This window comes from Palaemon carinicauda, chromosome 26 (assembly GCF_036898095.1).
Source record: "Palaemon carinicauda isolate YSFRI2023 chromosome 26, ASM3689809v2, whole genome shotgun sequence".
NCBI lineage: Eukaryota > Metazoa > Arthropoda > Malacostraca > Decapoda > Palaemonidae > Palaemon > Palaemon carinicauda.
In genome coordinates, this window is record NC_090750.1 from 74,717,342 (window position 1) to 74,735,352 (window position 18,011).

The 18,011-nt window shown below is 34.3% G+C and overlaps 1 protein-coding gene and 1 pseudogene across 1 annotated transcript; one reads left to right on the forward strand and one right to left on the reverse strand.

Annotated features, from left to right (window-relative positions):
* LOC137620231 (uncharacterized) overlaps nt 1-18,011 on the forward strand; it is a 101,808-nt pseudogene that overhangs the window by 53,779 nt on the left and 30,018 nt on the right.
* LOC137620230 (uncharacterized) lies at nt 5,091-12,743 on the reverse strand. The gene is made up of 3 exons (XM_068350466.1): nt 12,613-12,743; nt 6,007-6,820; nt 5,091-5,633 (listed from the first exon to the last, which is right to left on the reverse strand). The coding sequence occupies exons 1-3, from the start codon at nt 12,674-12,676 to the stop codon at nt 5,162-5,164; spliced, it is 1,350 nt and encodes a 449-aa protein (XP_068206567.1). The 5' UTR covers nt 12,677-12,743; the 3' UTR covers nt 5,091-5,161.

An 18,011-nucleotide genomic window follows, 5' to 3' on the forward strand; every position in this document is an offset into this window, starting at 1 on the left:
TCGTCTTGTTTTTATTGACCTTTGTTAGTAATCGGAATAAACCACTAGCTAAATGTAACATGAAAATTTTAACTTTGCTTTTAGTCTCGTTCTGTTATCTCGTTGGAAATAGTAGGAAGAGGATAAAAGCAAAATATAACTGGAATGCGTTTGCTGTCAATTGCAGTTTTTTTTTTTTATTATTATTAAGAAAAGGTAATTCCCAAGGTTTGAAGCGTATACTGAAAAAGCATAAGTATTACGATTGTTTTTAAGAATTACGTGTCAAATACCGTCGAGTTTTTCTAGAGATCTAGGAGAGAGATACTCCAAAATCAAACCACTGTTATCAATTTTGCGTAGTGCCATATCCTCGGTACTAATCTTCCACTGTCTTGGGTTAGAGTTCTCTTGCTTGAGGGTACACTCCTGCACACTATTCTATCTTTTTCCTTAATTCCTTTCCATACCGGGATATTTTCCCTACTGGAACCCCTGGATTACAGTATTCTACTTTTCCAACTAGGGTTGTAGGTTACCTAGTGAGGATAATAAAAAAGCTGATAATACCCCACCCACTAGATTTCATGTGTCTGGTAGATATAGAGACAGGTGTAGATGTGGTAGTTGTAGATACAGAGGGTTTTTTGAGCCGTTTATGTTCTTTTCTGTCGTCTCAGGTCTACAAGATCATCGTCACTATCATTCAGTTCAGGATCATAGTCTACAAGTTCATCACTGCCATAGATCATAGTAATTCAACATGTTCACTTTCATCATCATTAAAATCGCTGAAAAATCTCTATGTCCAACTTGTACCAGGGAGGGAGTCACGTATATTGGACTTCATTGCTTTACGTATTTCTTAGCCTGTAAAAAAAAAAAACATAATCTAGAATATTTTATTTTGTTTTATATTACTTTATTATGTTCGTATTGTTCCTTTTCTTTTACACTATTAGTTGTTCATCTTCTTTTCTACTATTTTATTTTATTTAATTTCAGTTTGTTCTTGTTATCCATTTTCTGTGGCACCGTAATGGTTCATGATCTTTTCTACAACTTAAACTACACCACCTTAGAATAAAGGAAAACGAAAAAATAAATATGTAAAAGGACACCTATAACACTGAACACAATCAACATATGTAAATTAACTCCTGTATGAGCATACCAGCGATATGATTTTATACCTGAATGTATGTGCTGTAGATGAGTTGGGATTACATTATTGTAATGAAAATTATAATCATCCACATATGCACATATACGTACCATTTATATATTTATTCATAAATAGGAAAACGTGGGTCCCACAGACCCAAGTACCATAGCGTGTCAGGTAGACGTGGGTCTCATAGACCCAAACATCTTTGTACTGACAAAATGGAGAGAGAGACCTTGAATTTAGAAAGCTATTGGAAGGACCAAGTCTCCTAAGTATTTAGGAGGTATTGGGTCCTTTGACTGGCCTGACAGTACTACATTGGATCCTTCTCTCTGGCAACGTCTTATTATCCTTATGCTTACACATACATAAAATAGTCTGGCCTATTCTTTACATATTCTTCTCTGTCCTCATATACCTGACAACAGTGAGATTACCAAACAATTCTTCATTACTCAAGGGATTAACTTCTGCATTGCAATGGTTTATTGGCTACTTTCCTCTTGGTAAGGGTAGAAGAGACTTTAACTATGGTCAGCAACTCTTCTAGGAGAAGGTCACTCCAAAATCATACTATTGTTCTCTAGTATTGAGTAGTGCCATAGCCTCTGTGATATGATCTTGCACTGTCTTTGTGCAGAGTTCTCTTGCTTGAGGGTATACTCCGGCACACTATTCTATCATATTTCTCTTCTTGTTTTTTAAAGTTTTTATAATGTATACATGAAAGATTTATTTCTATGTTGCTACTGTTCTTAAAATGTCTTAATTGTTCATTACTTACAATTCGTTAATTTCCTTTCCTCACTGGGCCATTTTCTCTGTTGGAGCCCTTCGGTTTATAGAATCCTGCTTTTCCAAGTAGGGCCGTAGCTTAGTGAGTAATAATAATAATAATAATAATAATAATAATAATGATAATAATAATAAGAATAATGACTTGAAATTTTACCGTGAGGTGGGCCGGGTCTATCAGACCCAGGTCTACCTGAGCAGGGCAATTAATGCTCACATGCAATATTACCTTCCAATCTTTTTAGTGGGTTGAATAACCTTAATATTTCCTGATCCAAGCACAAAGGTAATTAGTGTGTTTCATATTTCCTCATATTGGCCCATATCCGTGACTCGTAAGTCACAATATGTATGAGAATGATTACGAGACAGGTACCTGTTTCGAAACATCCAGTCATTTACAGTGTACTTTTAACTTAAACCCGTAAAATTTTCTTCAGTTTCCTGCTTTCTTTCTTTTTCCTGTTTTAGTGTACAGTCTCTCAATATTGACGTCATAGTGCCACTGCGATGCCTCCCTGGTCCTGGTATCTGGTCAAATTGTCCATATTTTCAAATCCATTCATAAATCTATTTTATTATTCTGGAGGTTATTACCTGCCAATGTTCGTTTTTGTGTACAAAAACGACAATAACAAATGCAGCCGTTTGTAGTCCACTGCAGGACAAAGGCCTCAGACATTTCAATTGATGATTAGGGTTTGGCCAGTTTTCATCACCACGCTGGCCAGTGCTGTTTGATGATGGTGGAAGATTTTCGTTTAACTGATTACGGTAAACCAACGTAGTATGTGTTGCCTTGACTGGAACAGCTTTGCTAATGAAAATATGTAAACCCTTTCACTCAGAAAGGGTTTTTTGTACAGTTAGTTATAGAAAGAAATATGGATACAGATCAAATGATAGAAAATAAAGTATATCATAATTGCAGTCTCATCTCCTTTTCTTTTCTTTTTCATGTGAGATTGCCACCCAGCATAAAGGTGTCCATAGACGAAAAAAATAAAAGATTTGCTCAATAGGGAAATCCTTAGGCAGGACTGACAAGCTATTTAGCTTACCTGACGTCCGGTGAAAAATTTAGAAAGTTAGAAATTGCACAAAAACTCCGATCGTCTAGGGTACTTATTAAATTTTAGTCTTCCTTTTACACAAAATAGAATTGATGTAAAAGTATTGAGCAAAAATGTTGATAGTGTATGGGGCACTATAGTGACTGGCTTAATCTGAAATGACGGTAACAACGTGAGAAGGAGCTATTTCAGGATGAGTCTCTTCGGGATTCCCTTCTAATGATCAGTGGGGCGATCTCTTTATCTTTAGTACTCCATCGAGATGGGCAGTCATCAACGACCCTATTTTTAAAGGAATTTTGATTTTAATTTTACATTTCTTATTTGTGATATTGCTTAACTCATATTTTTGTAAGACGGTTACTCTGTATTTGTGTAGATAAAATTTTCTTCGACAGATATCTAGCCAGAGAAAAGCCTTAGCATGTTACCCAGCGTCAGAAATCTAACATAAGATAGCAGCAAGCCTGTGTGGTCTGTCTATGATAACAACAACTCTAAAGTTACCCCCAGCTAAGACTGCTTGTAACCGGAAATTTTCTTGTGCTCCCATTAGTGATTATTGGCTTTTGTTCACTCATTTGTGTCGTCTTAACAGTAGCTCGCTTGAGTGATGCTTGTTAATTATTTATAATTACAGTAGTTTACCAGATCTATCATGTCTAAATATTCAGATAGATATGCACGCGCTCACAAACAGATTTAACCCTTCCCACTTCTTCCCCCTTTTCTAACTACAACTCTCCGATTCGGCAATTTGTGGGAGAATGAGATTTCCGTGTGTACCTTTCGGATTATCCCCTCGCACGAGGGTATGACCACTCCTTCTCCCCCTGAGCGTGACTGGAAAGAAATTATATATATATATATATATATATATATATAAATATATATATATATATATATATATATATATATATATATATAATCAGACATTTTCTCTTTATTAAATCGGGGAGATGGGTTATATATCCACCCGTTGGTTGTTTGCTGCACTAAGTGGTGGCTCCTAAAAGAATGAGACAACATTCATTGCCGCATTCAACCTTTAAATGCAGAATTAAATATGATCCAGTGACATAAATTCTGAACACTGTACAACTTCCTCATTTCCGTACACAGAAGTCTCCATGCTAGTGTATCAAGCTACTACCTGCCTCTTTCTGGCATGATCTCTTTGTGCTTCATGGATACTGTGGAGCTTCAATGCCAACTGCTCTTCTGTTCCATCTAACAAGCCCTTTCGTTGTTTCTCTTCACTCATTCCTACCCCACAAGAGATCTTTGCATAATAACACATGTTATACCTACATTTCAAGAGATAATACTTGGTTTAATGTGCAGAAATTAAATATAGATTTTGCTAATTAATATTCAAATTATTCAAAACTTGATTGAAAGCTATTTTGTGGCCTCAGTAACCATGCGATGCATCACACACGTCATTCTTCTTTCTCACGGTCATCCCTATATCCCGAACTCTCAATAAGACGAAGTTACAATAAAATTATCTGAAATGTTTTTTAAGTACATGCATATCTCTCCTGTAGATTTCTCACCATTTCGAATTTTCGTACTAACAATTACTTTCAGCTTTCATATCATCCCCATGATAGTCTGTTCGATTAATAAATCCTTCAAACATCTATATTTCAGACTTTGAAGACACCACCAATATCCTTTGAATCGTTTACAGATTATTCCAGTCTTCTTGGTTTCAACGTTCTTGTTATTTACTTCTATCATCTTAACTTAACCTGTTAACATTTATTCCGAGGTATCTATGCAAGTAACATCGTTTATTCTTTTATCATCCTTACCAACACTGGTTCGTAGTAATGATGCAGCCTTCTTTCATGAATTCATGGCGAAATAGTACTCACGTTATATTGTGAAGATACAATTTCCATGGAAAATTACAAAAGATGTATGATTTCAACCAGCACATTGCTATTTTATTTTATTTTCACACGAATTCATATTGTTTTAGTGGAACATTAAACTTTTAAAACATTAATTCTCATCATAGGGGCCTTCCTATACGTTACAAAATCATTTATAGTGTTCCTCTGCCAACATCTCTTATTTTTACACTTATTTTCTGTTTAGTAATTGTCATGTGTTTCAAAGTAAGTTTTTAAAATTTTTATTCTTGTGGAAACTGATTCTGAATGATGCCATGATCTATCAGATCCCTAAATATATCCAAAAATCGTGTTTGTAAAGGGATGTTCAGGCAAAGACTTGTACGTAGTTTGTCTTGTCTCTGAGCAAGAAATGACGTGTCATCGACGATGCTTTCCACAGTTGGAACTCCCTCCTCCTCTGAGGCTAACAGAGGCACCACTAGGATAGCCATAATAGCACCGTAGAGGATTTTTTTCTTATACTCCTCGGCTAGTTCATGGAAACTGAAAGGAGTCACCTGCCCCGCTGCTTTCATAACTCTACTGAATGTTTGGAAGTAGATGTCAAGGAAGACCTTGTAGTTTGTTCTCCGAACAGGCCCTTCCAGGCAGCAGAAAAAGAAGCTAGAAAGATCAATCGCCAGGGAAGCATGGAGACACATCTGGAAATCCAGCACTACGACCTGGGAAACCTCTTTGTCTCCATTGTACCTAGAGGAGTAAAAGAGGTGTTTAATTATAGCATGTAGATAGATATATTGCAGACTTATATTCAATCACTTTCTATTAATCTGACTGCGGGCAATAGCTACTGCTAGTCCTGACACATGTAATATTTCACTTCTCTGAAGGAGAATCCAAGCGTTGAGTGTGGAAACAAAATAATTCCAAACATAGAAATCTGTGATTTATTGCCCATACAGCAATTATATATAGTTTTCAAGTTTATTGTTAAGCAATTAATATGGAAGGAAATATAAAACATCAATATCCAAATTTTCAAAGTGAAGATTACATGTATAAGAGGCCTTACCTCCACATAATCAGAAACAAATACAAATATTTCCTGGTCAGTGAAACTCGCCTAAAAAGGAAGTTGTTGATTGTGCAGTCTGCATGACAGAGGACATCAAAAGGCGGATTTTTCTCAGTTTGTCCCTGAATCATCTGCAGTATGTTAGCTTTTAGACCAGTTACCCACTTAGCAGCTGCTTCGTGCCCTCCAACCTTATGCAGAACAGAAGCTGCAATATCCAGGTGGCCTCTCATGTTCATGATAAACATCTCTTCGGCACCTTCCTTGTAATTCCACCATGTTTTCTTCAGGAAATCAAATTTTCTCTTTGACTCCTCCTGTCCGAGTCTCTTTTTAGTTAAAGCTGATGCTGCGTGGATTTTTGCAAGTTGTTCCAGGACAAGAGATGCATGGGCTACGTCCATCCCTTTCTTTCTGTCGATGTTCTGGAAACCACGAGTATTGAGGTCTTCCAGGATAATGATCTCTCGCCCCTCTTTCATAGCAGTGAAAATGCACCTTGGGATACTTAGCTGGGACTGGCCACTGGCTGATATTTCTTCGAGTAACAGAGGCTTCAGCATCTTATAAAAGCTTATCTCCTTATTGAAGAGCGTTGTGACATAGCTTGTGAAGGCTGAATTGAAACTGGGGTTGTGCTTAAGAATGTAAGTTTTCTCCAGGGGCTCATTGTTCTTCATGAAGTGGATCTTAAGCTTGATGACGATGCTGCCGAAATGGAGAACCTTGGCATTGTGTCGGCTGAAGCTCCATGATGTTAAAACAGTTCCTTTGCCATTAGATGCTTCCAGCACTGCTCTTACTTCCGATTCCATAATTATACAGTTGGTTTCACGTACTTCTGAAGTTGATTCTGGAACTTCTGAAATATGAAACAATTGTTGATTATATTTTTTTTTATCCGTTGAATTCATATTCATATTCATTAATTAGTGAATTGATACATTTGTAACGTCATGCCTTATGATATATGTTTTCTTTATGGAACAGTTATTGAATGCAAATTATAGAAGAGAAATAAATCTGATTGAATTAGCTGGTTACTGTGAGTGTTACTGTGTTTGTTATGAGGTTGAAGGCTGAAAACTCCGTTAATTAATTGGAATTGACTGATTAGAGGTGTGAGGGTGCTGTATGGTTATGCAGGTAAAGGCTATTAAGAACTGGCGAGATGAATGGTTTTCCTCTATAGGAAATATAGATGGAACTAAAAATTATAAGGAAACAGCATTACTTGATGTGATCAGAAATGTTTAATATAGGATTTTTATTAAAAAAATAAGATATATAATACATATTGAAAGATTAATGAGGGAATAGCAGTATACATTCAGACAGGGATGAGGGTTTGTGGACGAAATGTTTGCCATGGAATAGATACTTTAAAAGTTATGGGGCAAAGGGAAAAGTTGCATGTGGTTTACCTGGACCTATGCATTGGATTGACTGGAAGCCAGGGAAATAAAACAGTAGATGTTACTAGGGATGCTTGGAGAATGCAAATACAGATTTGTATTGGAATTTGGAATTGCATGTGATGAAAGATGGTAGGAGGAGATAAAAGTCGCCCACATAAATATGGTAGAGATGGGAGTAGTATTGTATATCCAAAAGGTTTTGAGGAGAATGTGGCAGTCAAAGTTTGAAATGTCTGAAGAGACTATTTATATATTTCTCATTTATGATTATGAATTGTTAATGTTTCATTCAATGGATGGAAAAAAGATTAAAGTTATGTTGATGAAAGTTTTTCGGTAAATCTAAAGTGAAAAAGACCGAATTCTTGAGAAATGTGGGGATATACAATATGTAAGGAGCGTTTAAAAGCTTTTATAGGAGAAGGGAGGGATCACATTTGATGTTTCGAATGTAGTATGATAGGTTGGTAAAAAACGTCTATACTTCAGAAGTGTTAGGATTGATGAGGTGTAGACCTAGAAATTGCCGGATATAGGGATGAAAAGATAATGGCAATAAAGGCCTTAGTGTTCAGGCAACACAGGTGGGCTATTGAAATAAGGCTTGTAGTAGCATATTGTAAACATCCCTGACTCGCACTCCGAGAGTCGAGGAGTACAAGTCCTTCTGAAGCAGGATCCAGTCTCAAGCCTGATAGTATACTGTAGTAATCGGTAGCGTTTCTAACCTTTTAATTCATGTAAGTTTGAGGTGTTTTGTTGTGCTCATATATCTATCTAGCTGATGAGGCATCAGCAGTCACTGCCTGGACCTCTCCTTATGTCTTATTTCTCTTCCTCTTATTTCGTTGAAGTTTTTATAGTTTATATATGAAATATTTTAATTGTTGTTACTGTTCTTAAATATTTTGTTTTAATTGTTAATTAATTCTCTTATTTCCTTGTTTCCTTTTCTCACTGAGCTATTTTCCATGTTGGAGCCCCTGGGCTTATAGCATCTTGCTTTTTCAACTAGGGTTGTAGCTTAGCAAGTGATAATAATAATAATAATAATAAAGAGGAGCTTGGATGCTGATCATATATATTATTATTATTATTATTATTATTATTATTATCATTAATTGCTAAGCTACAACCCTAGTTGGAAAAGCAGGATGCTTTAAGCGGTCTGCAAGACATTGTCCTGTCTTTGCCTTCTGCCGCTCATGAGTGACCGTTAAATCTTTCGAGGGTGCTGTGGGTTTGCGAGGATGCGAAATACTGCTAATGAGCCTCTTGATTAGGTGGGTAAATTAGATTATGTCGTGAAAGTTCATCCGAGTTTCTCTGTTAAGCATGAAAATGGCATTGACCGCTGTTTGGTCACCGTTAGTTTAAACGGACCATAGAAAAGTAGATGTTATATTATGTAGCATGATATACTCTGTAATTGCGTATCTTTGAATGTCCATGCGTATTTGCCGGATATGAATACTTTCCAGCTTTAGGGCAAGAATGGTATTAGTGGCATTGGAACAATAAGAAAAAATCTGAAGCAAGGAAGATCAGATACAGTCGTATTTGCTATATATGTATATATATATATATATATATATATATATATATATATATATATATATATATATATGCAGTATATATATATAAATTATATATATATATATATATATATATATATATATATATATATATATATATATATATGTGTGTGTGTGTGTATATATATATATATATATATATATATATATATATATATATATATATATATATATATATATATATATATATATATATATATATATATATACAGGGTGCGCCATAAGTAACGCCCTTTAAGTTGAAGAAAAGTAAAGCCTTATTAACCTTATTAATTACCCTGTATACACTCACTGAACGTACATAAAAGGATGAAAACGACATTGAGCACGTAGTACAAAGATTCAAGCAATACAACAGAGTATTGCGCATTCAAATATGTCAACCACACGAATAACAGGCATTGTTAAAGAAAGGATGCATATTGTATGCAAATTTGCTGTCACCTTGGTCTCTCGGTGGATTTTGTTTCAGCTAACTGCGTTCTTTGACTTCTGCAGTAAAAATCGTCATTTGAATGACAATTTTCAAAATTGTATTTGTTGAAAGTAATGATTTTTTTTTGGGGGGGGGAATTCATCTAATTTAACTTATTACATGAGGTTAATTTGAATTAATTTTGTTTCTATTATGATTAAACGTAATTTTACCAAGTTTTTGCCAGTTTGCTTAATCTCTAACCTGTCATGGTTGAATCCTTCCCAGCTTTCTCTCTCTCTCTCTCTCTCTCTCTCTCTCTCTCTCTCTCTCTCTCTCTCTCTCTCTTGTTGCTAGATTTGTTCAAGTTACTCCTTTTGTTGTATGTGAAAAGCAAGCGTTTCATGAATTATTTTTCCATCTCTCTCTCTCTCTCTCTCTCTCTCTCTCTCTCTCTCTCTCTCTCTCTCTCTCTCTCTCTCTCAACACATATATGTGTGATGCATTATTAACTGGAGATTTTTATGTTATATAAGACAGCCCATCCTATAATAATAATATATTTTTTTGTTATTTTCTACCTTAGCAATTGTCAACGTCTCTCTCTCTCTCTCTCTCTCTCTCTCTCTCTCTCTCTCTCTCTCTCTCTCTCTCTCTCTCAACACATAAATTTATGATGCATTATTAACTGGAGAATTTATGTTATATAAAACAGCCCATCCTATAATAATAATATATATATTTTTTATTTTCTACCTCAGCAATTGTCAAACTTCTGCTGTACAAGAGATATGAAATTTGTATGCTTTGATATTTTAGATTGGATTAAGAGACATTGATAAGCGGTTTTATTATTATTTTCATGTCCGTTTTAACCAAATTTTTCCTCCATTTCACAGCCTTGAATCCAAAATCTTGGCATCAGTCAATTTTGCACGTTGCACAAAACCGACATTGGCTTGAACATTGTTTTCTTTGCTTCAAGTAACTCTCTCTCTCTCTCTCTCTCTCTCTCTCTCTCTCTCTCTCTCTCTCTCTCTCTCTCTCTCTCTCTCTCTCTCTCTCTCTCTCTCTAATTTATTATTAGAATTTTCATATTTTCATCTCTTAAGCACTGCACAGTCACTTGTCAACTTTAAATGATTTAAACCTGATAGTATTTGTGATTTGACGCCTCAATGCTCCTCATCTTGACTCATAAATAAAAAGTTACACTTCATGTTTTCATGGATAAAAACGCACTTAGTTGTAAAAATGACTGACACAAATGCAATAGTTTTAGATTCAAAGGAGTGGCTGTTAAAATGCGAGTTTTACGCAACACTGGCCAGAATGAATTTGCTAAAACTTAACTTATAACTCTGTGTATGGCGTTAAGGATGTCACTTTAGATTTTAATTATGGGTTTAGACATAGCAAATATTGAGTTAGATTTAGGATAGAAACAAATAAGTTTCTATATAGGATGATACTAACTAGTTCATCGATAAGAGATAACGCTATTAGTTTAGATTTCGAAACTAAACTTCCGTCTTAATAACTTCAGTTTGTAGGTTTTCTTACCGCGATGCTAAAAGTGCCATTTTTTAGAGCCTATGTGTGGATACCTTGTTGCTGAACCAGTATTTGAGAAAATATCAATATTGGTCAGGGCTTCGAGCTTCTTTGGGCCCCAAAATATCCCCTAACGGGCACCCCCAGAAAATTTCACTCTTTTCTTTCAATTTATTACAATAATATTACAACTGAAGTAAATAATTCATAGTTTACACATTTAATCCTAAAAGAAAAAAAGTTTCATAGGTCCCTAGTCTTGGTGGGCCCCTAGGCTTCAATCATATGGATAATGCTGGCCTGGGTGGTTTATCATATCCAAGGTACTACATTATAGGTTTAGTTTTCATAGGTAATCTGTTAACCTTATGCTTGCAATTGCCCAAATATCGTGTCACTAGAAATAACGATAGCAGAGATTTCCATTTCAAGCTTGATTATTGTTAAGGTTATGGCTAATACTGGTAAATTTCGGGTCGTATTTCTGACATTGTACAATACCGGAGATTATATTGACGGGGTCATGGATTTAACTGCTAATTGTTTGTTAATAGACATGAATTCAGTGCCTGTAATCTATAGAGCAAATTATGAGATTAATAAAATTAAAGAATGGCACGTAATCAAAATTTGCTTTTATGGGAACATTTTTACTTTACAGTGAGTTTTCTATGTATAGAAAACCAAGTAATGTCAGAATACTCTCTTGATTGGAACACATTTACTTTAAAGGAGTGTCCCATCATGTATGAAAAACCAAGTAATGTCAGAATACTTATTTGATGGAAGCTTGTTTACTTTACACTGAGTGTCCCATCATGTATGAAAAAGTAAGTAATGTCAAAATACTTATTTGATGGAAGCTTGTTTACTTTACACTGAGTGTCCCATCATGTATAAAAATCCAAATAATGTAAGAATACGTTCTTGATGGGAACATATTTACTTTACAAGTAGTGTCTCATCATGTATGAAAAACCAAGTAATGTAAGAATATTTTCTTGATGGGAACATATTTACTTTACAAATAGTGTCTCATCATGTATGAAAATCCAAATAATGTAAGAATACTTTCTTGATGGGAATATATTTACTTTACAAGGAGTGTCCCTTCATGTATGAAAAACCAAGTAATGTAAGAATATTTTCTTGATGGGAACATATTTACTTTACAAGGAGTGACCCATCATGTATGAAAAACCATGTAATGCAAGAATATTTTCTTGATGGGAACATATTTACTTTACAAGGAGTGACCCATCATGTATGAAAAACTAAGTAATGTCAGAATACTTTCTTGATGGGGACATATTTACTTTACAAGGAGTGACCCATCATGCATGAAAAACCATGTAATGTAAGAATATTTTTTTGATGGGAACATATTTATTTTACAAGGAGTGACCCATCATGTATGAAAAAACAAGCAATGTAAGAATATTTTCTTGATGGGAAGAAATTTACTTTACACTGAGTGTCCCATCATGTATGGAAAAAACAAGTAATGTAAGAATATTTTCTTGATGGGAAGATATTTACTTTGCAAGGAGTGGCCCATCATGTATGAAAAACCAAGTAATGTAAAAATACTTTCTTGATGGGAACATATTTACTTTACAAGGAGTGTCCCATCATGTATGAAAAACCAAGTAATGTAAGAATACTTTCTTACCAGAGTATAAAACAGAAGAGAAGGAATCCTCGATCTCTTCCTGGGCTTGCTGTGCTTCGGCCATCTCTTGAAGACCAACTGACGATGCTGTAGTGCGTGACGGCTGCACAAATTTACCTGGCAGTATTCCTTTGCTCCTACGTCAACTATGACGTCCTTGTCTCTGATAGTGACGATAAGATCATGATGTTCGTTCAGCTTGTTCGAAAGCGTTTGTGGGATTTGTGTGTGTGTATGTACCTGTTTGAATATGTCTGCGTTGTGTGTGAGAGAGAGAGAGAGAGAGAGAGAGAGAGAGAGAGAGAGAGAGAGAGAGAGAGAGACATTCATATATATCTGTCGTATCTGTGTTTGTCAGAGAGAGAGAGAGAGAGAGAGACATTCATATATACCTGTCGTATCTGTGTTTGTCAGAGAGAGAGAGAGAGAGAGAGAGAGAGATCTGTTGTATCTGTGTGTATCAGAGAGAGAGAGAGAGAGAGAGAGAGAGAGAGAGAGAGAGAGAGAGAGAGAGAGATTCGTGGGTAAAAATTAAGAGTAGAATTTGTGTGTGGTTAAAAATTGTTTTCAGAAATGGTTTAATCCGATTCAGTTAAGCAATAAATCGTACATAAATGCGCTGAATAATTTTTTTTTTTTCCAAAAATTGCGCTTAACGTGGACCCATAAAATTTGTCGTGAACATTAGTTTCTTATCCAAAACCGTTTCCGTATCATAATATTAACAAGGCTACTTAATAACTAAGTTAAGAACATTGATTTCCTCTCGATGAAATTATTGCCTACATTTGAAAAGATTCTTCCCCTTTCACCTTTTTTCCCTCTTTTTTTTTTTGGGGGGGGGGGGCGCAACGATACTGACCATAACAGTTATGCGTATTGTAAAGTTAAAATTTACAAGTAATATCTTATATAAATTTATAACAAACCACCAGGGATTTGTTCCCCGATATTTAACGTCGGGGAAGTCATAAAATATTTCGAAAGACACAAGCTCAGAAATTCCTTATTGAAATTCCTTATTTTTTTTTTCACAATGCGCCATTGTGTATGATTTGTATTGAAAATATATCATACGCTTCAAACGTAAGCAAGATCTACACATAAGACATCTACCTGTTCTTCTGTTATAAACAATAGATATGTTCTTATTCATGTCTGAGGTTTGACCATTTCATCACCAAGCTGGCCTTTGCGGATTGGTGAAGGTGGAGACTTTAATCTAATCACTCACAGCAAACTAACCTAGTATGGGTGACAGTGACTATAGTCAATTTCTTTTAGCGATGCAGATTTGCACCGACTCGCAGCGGTGCCCTTTTAGCTCGGAAAAGTTTCCTGATCCCCGATTAGTTGGACGAGATCATTCTAACCAGTCAGCGATCAGGAAACTTTTCCGAGCTAAAAGGGCACCGCTGCGAGTCGGTGCAAATCTGCCTCGATAAAAGAAATGGACTATAGTACAGCTTTCTAATCATGGCGATACACAAACCCTTTCACCACGTTGAGATATCCCTACTCAGTGAAGATATATATATATATATATATATATATATATATATATATATATATATATATATATATATATATATATATATATATATATATATATATATATACATATATTATATATATATGTATGTATATATATATATATATATATATATATATATATATATATATATATATATATATATATATATATATATATATCCTAAGGTTATCTCGTAAGCTATATGTTTAAATTCGTTATGATCTTTTTTTTTTAGTAGTAACCAATTCTATTTTTCCTTTTAGACAAGTTATATAACTCCGTACTGGACGTCACTAGTTTTCTTTCCTTTGGAATTCTTCTGTGATTACTCTCGTGCTCCTGGCCGATGAAACAATTATCCTTTTCGGCTGTAGATGCTTATTCCCTTCACCAATGTATTAATGATTTTCTAGCTTTTTTTTTCAATAGGCTTGTCGTTTAATACGTTTTGTTTATTTATGAAATATCTATTTTGATGTTGTTACTGTTCTTAAAATATGTTATTTTACTTGTTTATTCCTTCTCATGTAGTTTATTTATATCATTATTTCCTTTTCTCACTAGATTATTTTACCCTGTTGGAGCCCTTGGCCTTATAGTATCATGCTTTTCCAACTATGTCTGTAGTTTAGCTAATGATAATATTAATAAAAATAATTATTTATTATGCCTATTGTGTAATGAATTTATTTAAAACTAAACTGCATTTTTCTCTTTCCTTATACTTCTTACACTCTTTCTTCAAAGACCAGTATCGTAGCTGTAACAATACTCAATTTCAAAATGTATGTATCTTTTTTTTCATCTTGTATCTTATTTAGGCTTGAAGCGTATTCGCAGAAGGTGACATTCGACATTGTATACAGGATAACAATAGTAAATGTTATGATTAATCGGGAATATATATATATATATATATATATATATATATATATATATATATATATATATATATATATATATATACACGCACACACACACATATATATATATGTGTGTGTGTGTGTGTGTGTGTGTATATATATTTATATTTTATACACAGTATATAAATTTGTGTTGATATACTGTATACTGTACCTATGCATTATCATATATATGGACACATATATATGCTTTATTTTTTATTTTCATGATACTATACTAAATTCCATGATATGTTGTTTATAGTTTTAATTTTTCTTTTCTCAAAAATACCAACAATAATTCCATGATATGTTGTTTGTAGTTTTAATTTTTCTTTTCTCAAAAATACCAACAATAATTCCATGATATGTTGTTTATAGTTTTAATTTTTCTTTTCTCAAAAATACCAACAATTAATTAATGTCATCTCAAGAGATAGCCATAGCTAGAATTAGTGCATAGTGCAATTTTTGGGGCATGAAGTTGAACCCTAACAAAACTTTAAGCGTGATTGTAAGTAGGTCGAGGACAATGGCTTTTCAACATGCAGCTCTTCGCATTGATATTTCTTTAACAATATATAACTTTAAAATTTTAGGTGTGATTTGTGATTGCAAAGTTACCTTTGAAAAATATATTCGGTCTTTTTCTTCTTCAATTGCTCAAAAATGTGTCATATTGAAAAATTCTCTTAATATATTTGGGGTTCAATGTATTCTGAAGAAATGTTTTGATTCTTTCATTATGCCTTTTTCGAGTATTGTTTTCCATTCTGGTCTTCGTCTGCTGAATTTTATCTTAATTTGTTGGACAGGAACTGACGGTCTATTAAATTCCTTATTCCTTATCTGAATATTAATCTTTGGCACCGTCATTCAGTTAATTCATTCTGCATGTTGCATAAGGTTTTTCTTGATTCTGAGCATCCATTGCATTTAGGTCTTCCTAGGCTATACCATCCTGTACGTGGTTTTAGATATGCAGTTTAATTCTAAGACATGCCTTCTCCATCATAAGGCGTAACACTACACAGTATACTAGAAGTTTTATTTCACCCAAGCTAGGACCAGGGGGTACCAGTCATTGGCTGCTGATGACTCAGCGAGTAGACCCAAAGGCTCTCCCAAACACCCCCATCTTCAGTTCACAAGGATGGCAGTTAATTCTAACAGTCATGCCTTCTTCATCATAAGGTGCAACACTACACAGTATACTTGAAGTTTTATTTCAGGTGTGACCAAGTTGCGGAATGATCTTGTTATTGCAGTTGAGTCAGTGGAACTTCAAAAGTTCAAACTTGCAGAAGATGTTTTTGTGTTGAACAGATTTACATAAGTCTCGTTATATACTTTCTATATGATAAGATTTATTTTGATATCATTACTGATCTTAACTGTTTTATATTTTTATTCATTATTGATCATTTATTTGCTATGCTCTTATTGCCTTTTTCACGGGGCTACTTTCCATGTTGCAGCACTATGTCTTGTAGCATTTTTCGGCCCAAAAATCGGCCAAAATTTTCGAAAAGATTTTCGGCCCGAAAATCGGCTGAAATTCTGCTCTTCCAACCAGGGCTGTAGTTTGTCCAGTAATAATAATAATAACAACAACAACAACAACAACAACAACATATCAAATCAAACACTCACGTGCTTCTTTTGCCACATTCTCTACTGAGGATCCACACCTGTTAGAAAAAAAAAAGAATAGAGAAATAAACAGACTTAATACCTGGGAAATACATTTCAGTACGTAGTTCATGATTGGCCATCGTGTGCCGAAACACCTACATGCGACAGACTTATTATCTTGCGCAAGTGTGACTAATCCCCCCGAGCGCGGCTGGGATTTCCCGAGGTCCAATGTTGCTATGGTGTTATTTTGTAAATGTTAATTTTTTGTCTTTTGTTTAGGTTTTTGGAAGGTTTAAGCAACTTTACTTTTTTGTAAGCATTTGTACGTAAGCAAACGCTTGTGATAGAATATGAACTAATGGTATATGCATGTATAATAGAAGATAAAACTAAAATAAAACAAACGCTATTACTTGAAAGCTTTGTCTAGGAAAGCGCAAGGTAGGAGAAGAAGACCGTGTAAAGATAATAGACAAGGAAGAACGAAAGTATTAGGCCAGAAAAAAAGAAAAGAAAAACGCAACATTGAAAAAAACTACAAGTAAAACTTTCATGCTTAAACTTTCTTCATAATGTACTATCACGTCAATTTAAATTCAAGAACGGAAAACGCAAGATAATGCACCGAATAGGATACTCACCCACTTATAAAAAGTATATAAAGTTCTACTTTAACAAAGAATTTCCATTGTAAACATGAGCGCCATCTATGTGTCTGGATGTCGTTTGTTGCAACCTTGTATCCAGTCGATGACCTTGTGCTTTCCACAGTATCTTTTTTTTTCTTTCTTTCTTTTTTTTTTCTTATTACCGACCTGGACTTATTGTATACCGTTTAGATATTCATTTCTTTGTGTTACAAAAGGATAGTGGTCTCTATTGTTCTTACCTCGAGCTGAAATTTAGTCGCAAGCAAACGAAAGTGTGGCAGTTGCCAGCGAGATATATTTTCTGTTTGTTGCTGTATTAAAAGATGCATTTATTCAATATTATTATTATTATTATTATTATTATTATTATTATTAGTATTATTATTGTTTTATTATTATTGTTGATGTTGATGTTGTTGTTAATATTATTATTATTTGCTTAGCTAAAACCCTAGTTGGAAAAGCAGTATGCTATAAGCCTAGGGACTCAATCAGGGAAAATAGCCCAGTGAGGAAAGGAAACATGGAAAAAATTATAATGTTTAGAATAATAAGAACATTAAATAAATATTTCCTACATAATTTTTAAATCTTTAACAAAACAAGCGGAAGAGAAATAAGATATAATAGTGTGCCCTAGTGTACCCTCAAGCAAGAAAACTCGATTGGGTCTGT

What these genes read in the sequence shown, in the direction of transcription:
- LOC137620230 (XM_068350466.1), bottom strand. Translation starts at nt 12,676, where the DNA reads ATGGCCGAAGCACAGCAAGCCCAGGAAGAGATCGAGGATTCCTTCTCT. An exon ending in CTCTTCTGTTTTATACTCTG is followed by an intron (nt 6,821 to 12,612) that starts GTAAGAAAGTAT and finishes TTCATATTTCAG; the next exon opens with AAGTTCCAGAATCAACTTCA. An exon ending in ATCAACAACTTCCTTTTTAG is followed by an intron (nt 5,634 to 6,006) that starts GCGAGTTTCACT and finishes TTACTCCTCTAG; the next exon opens with GTACAATGGAGACAAAGAGG.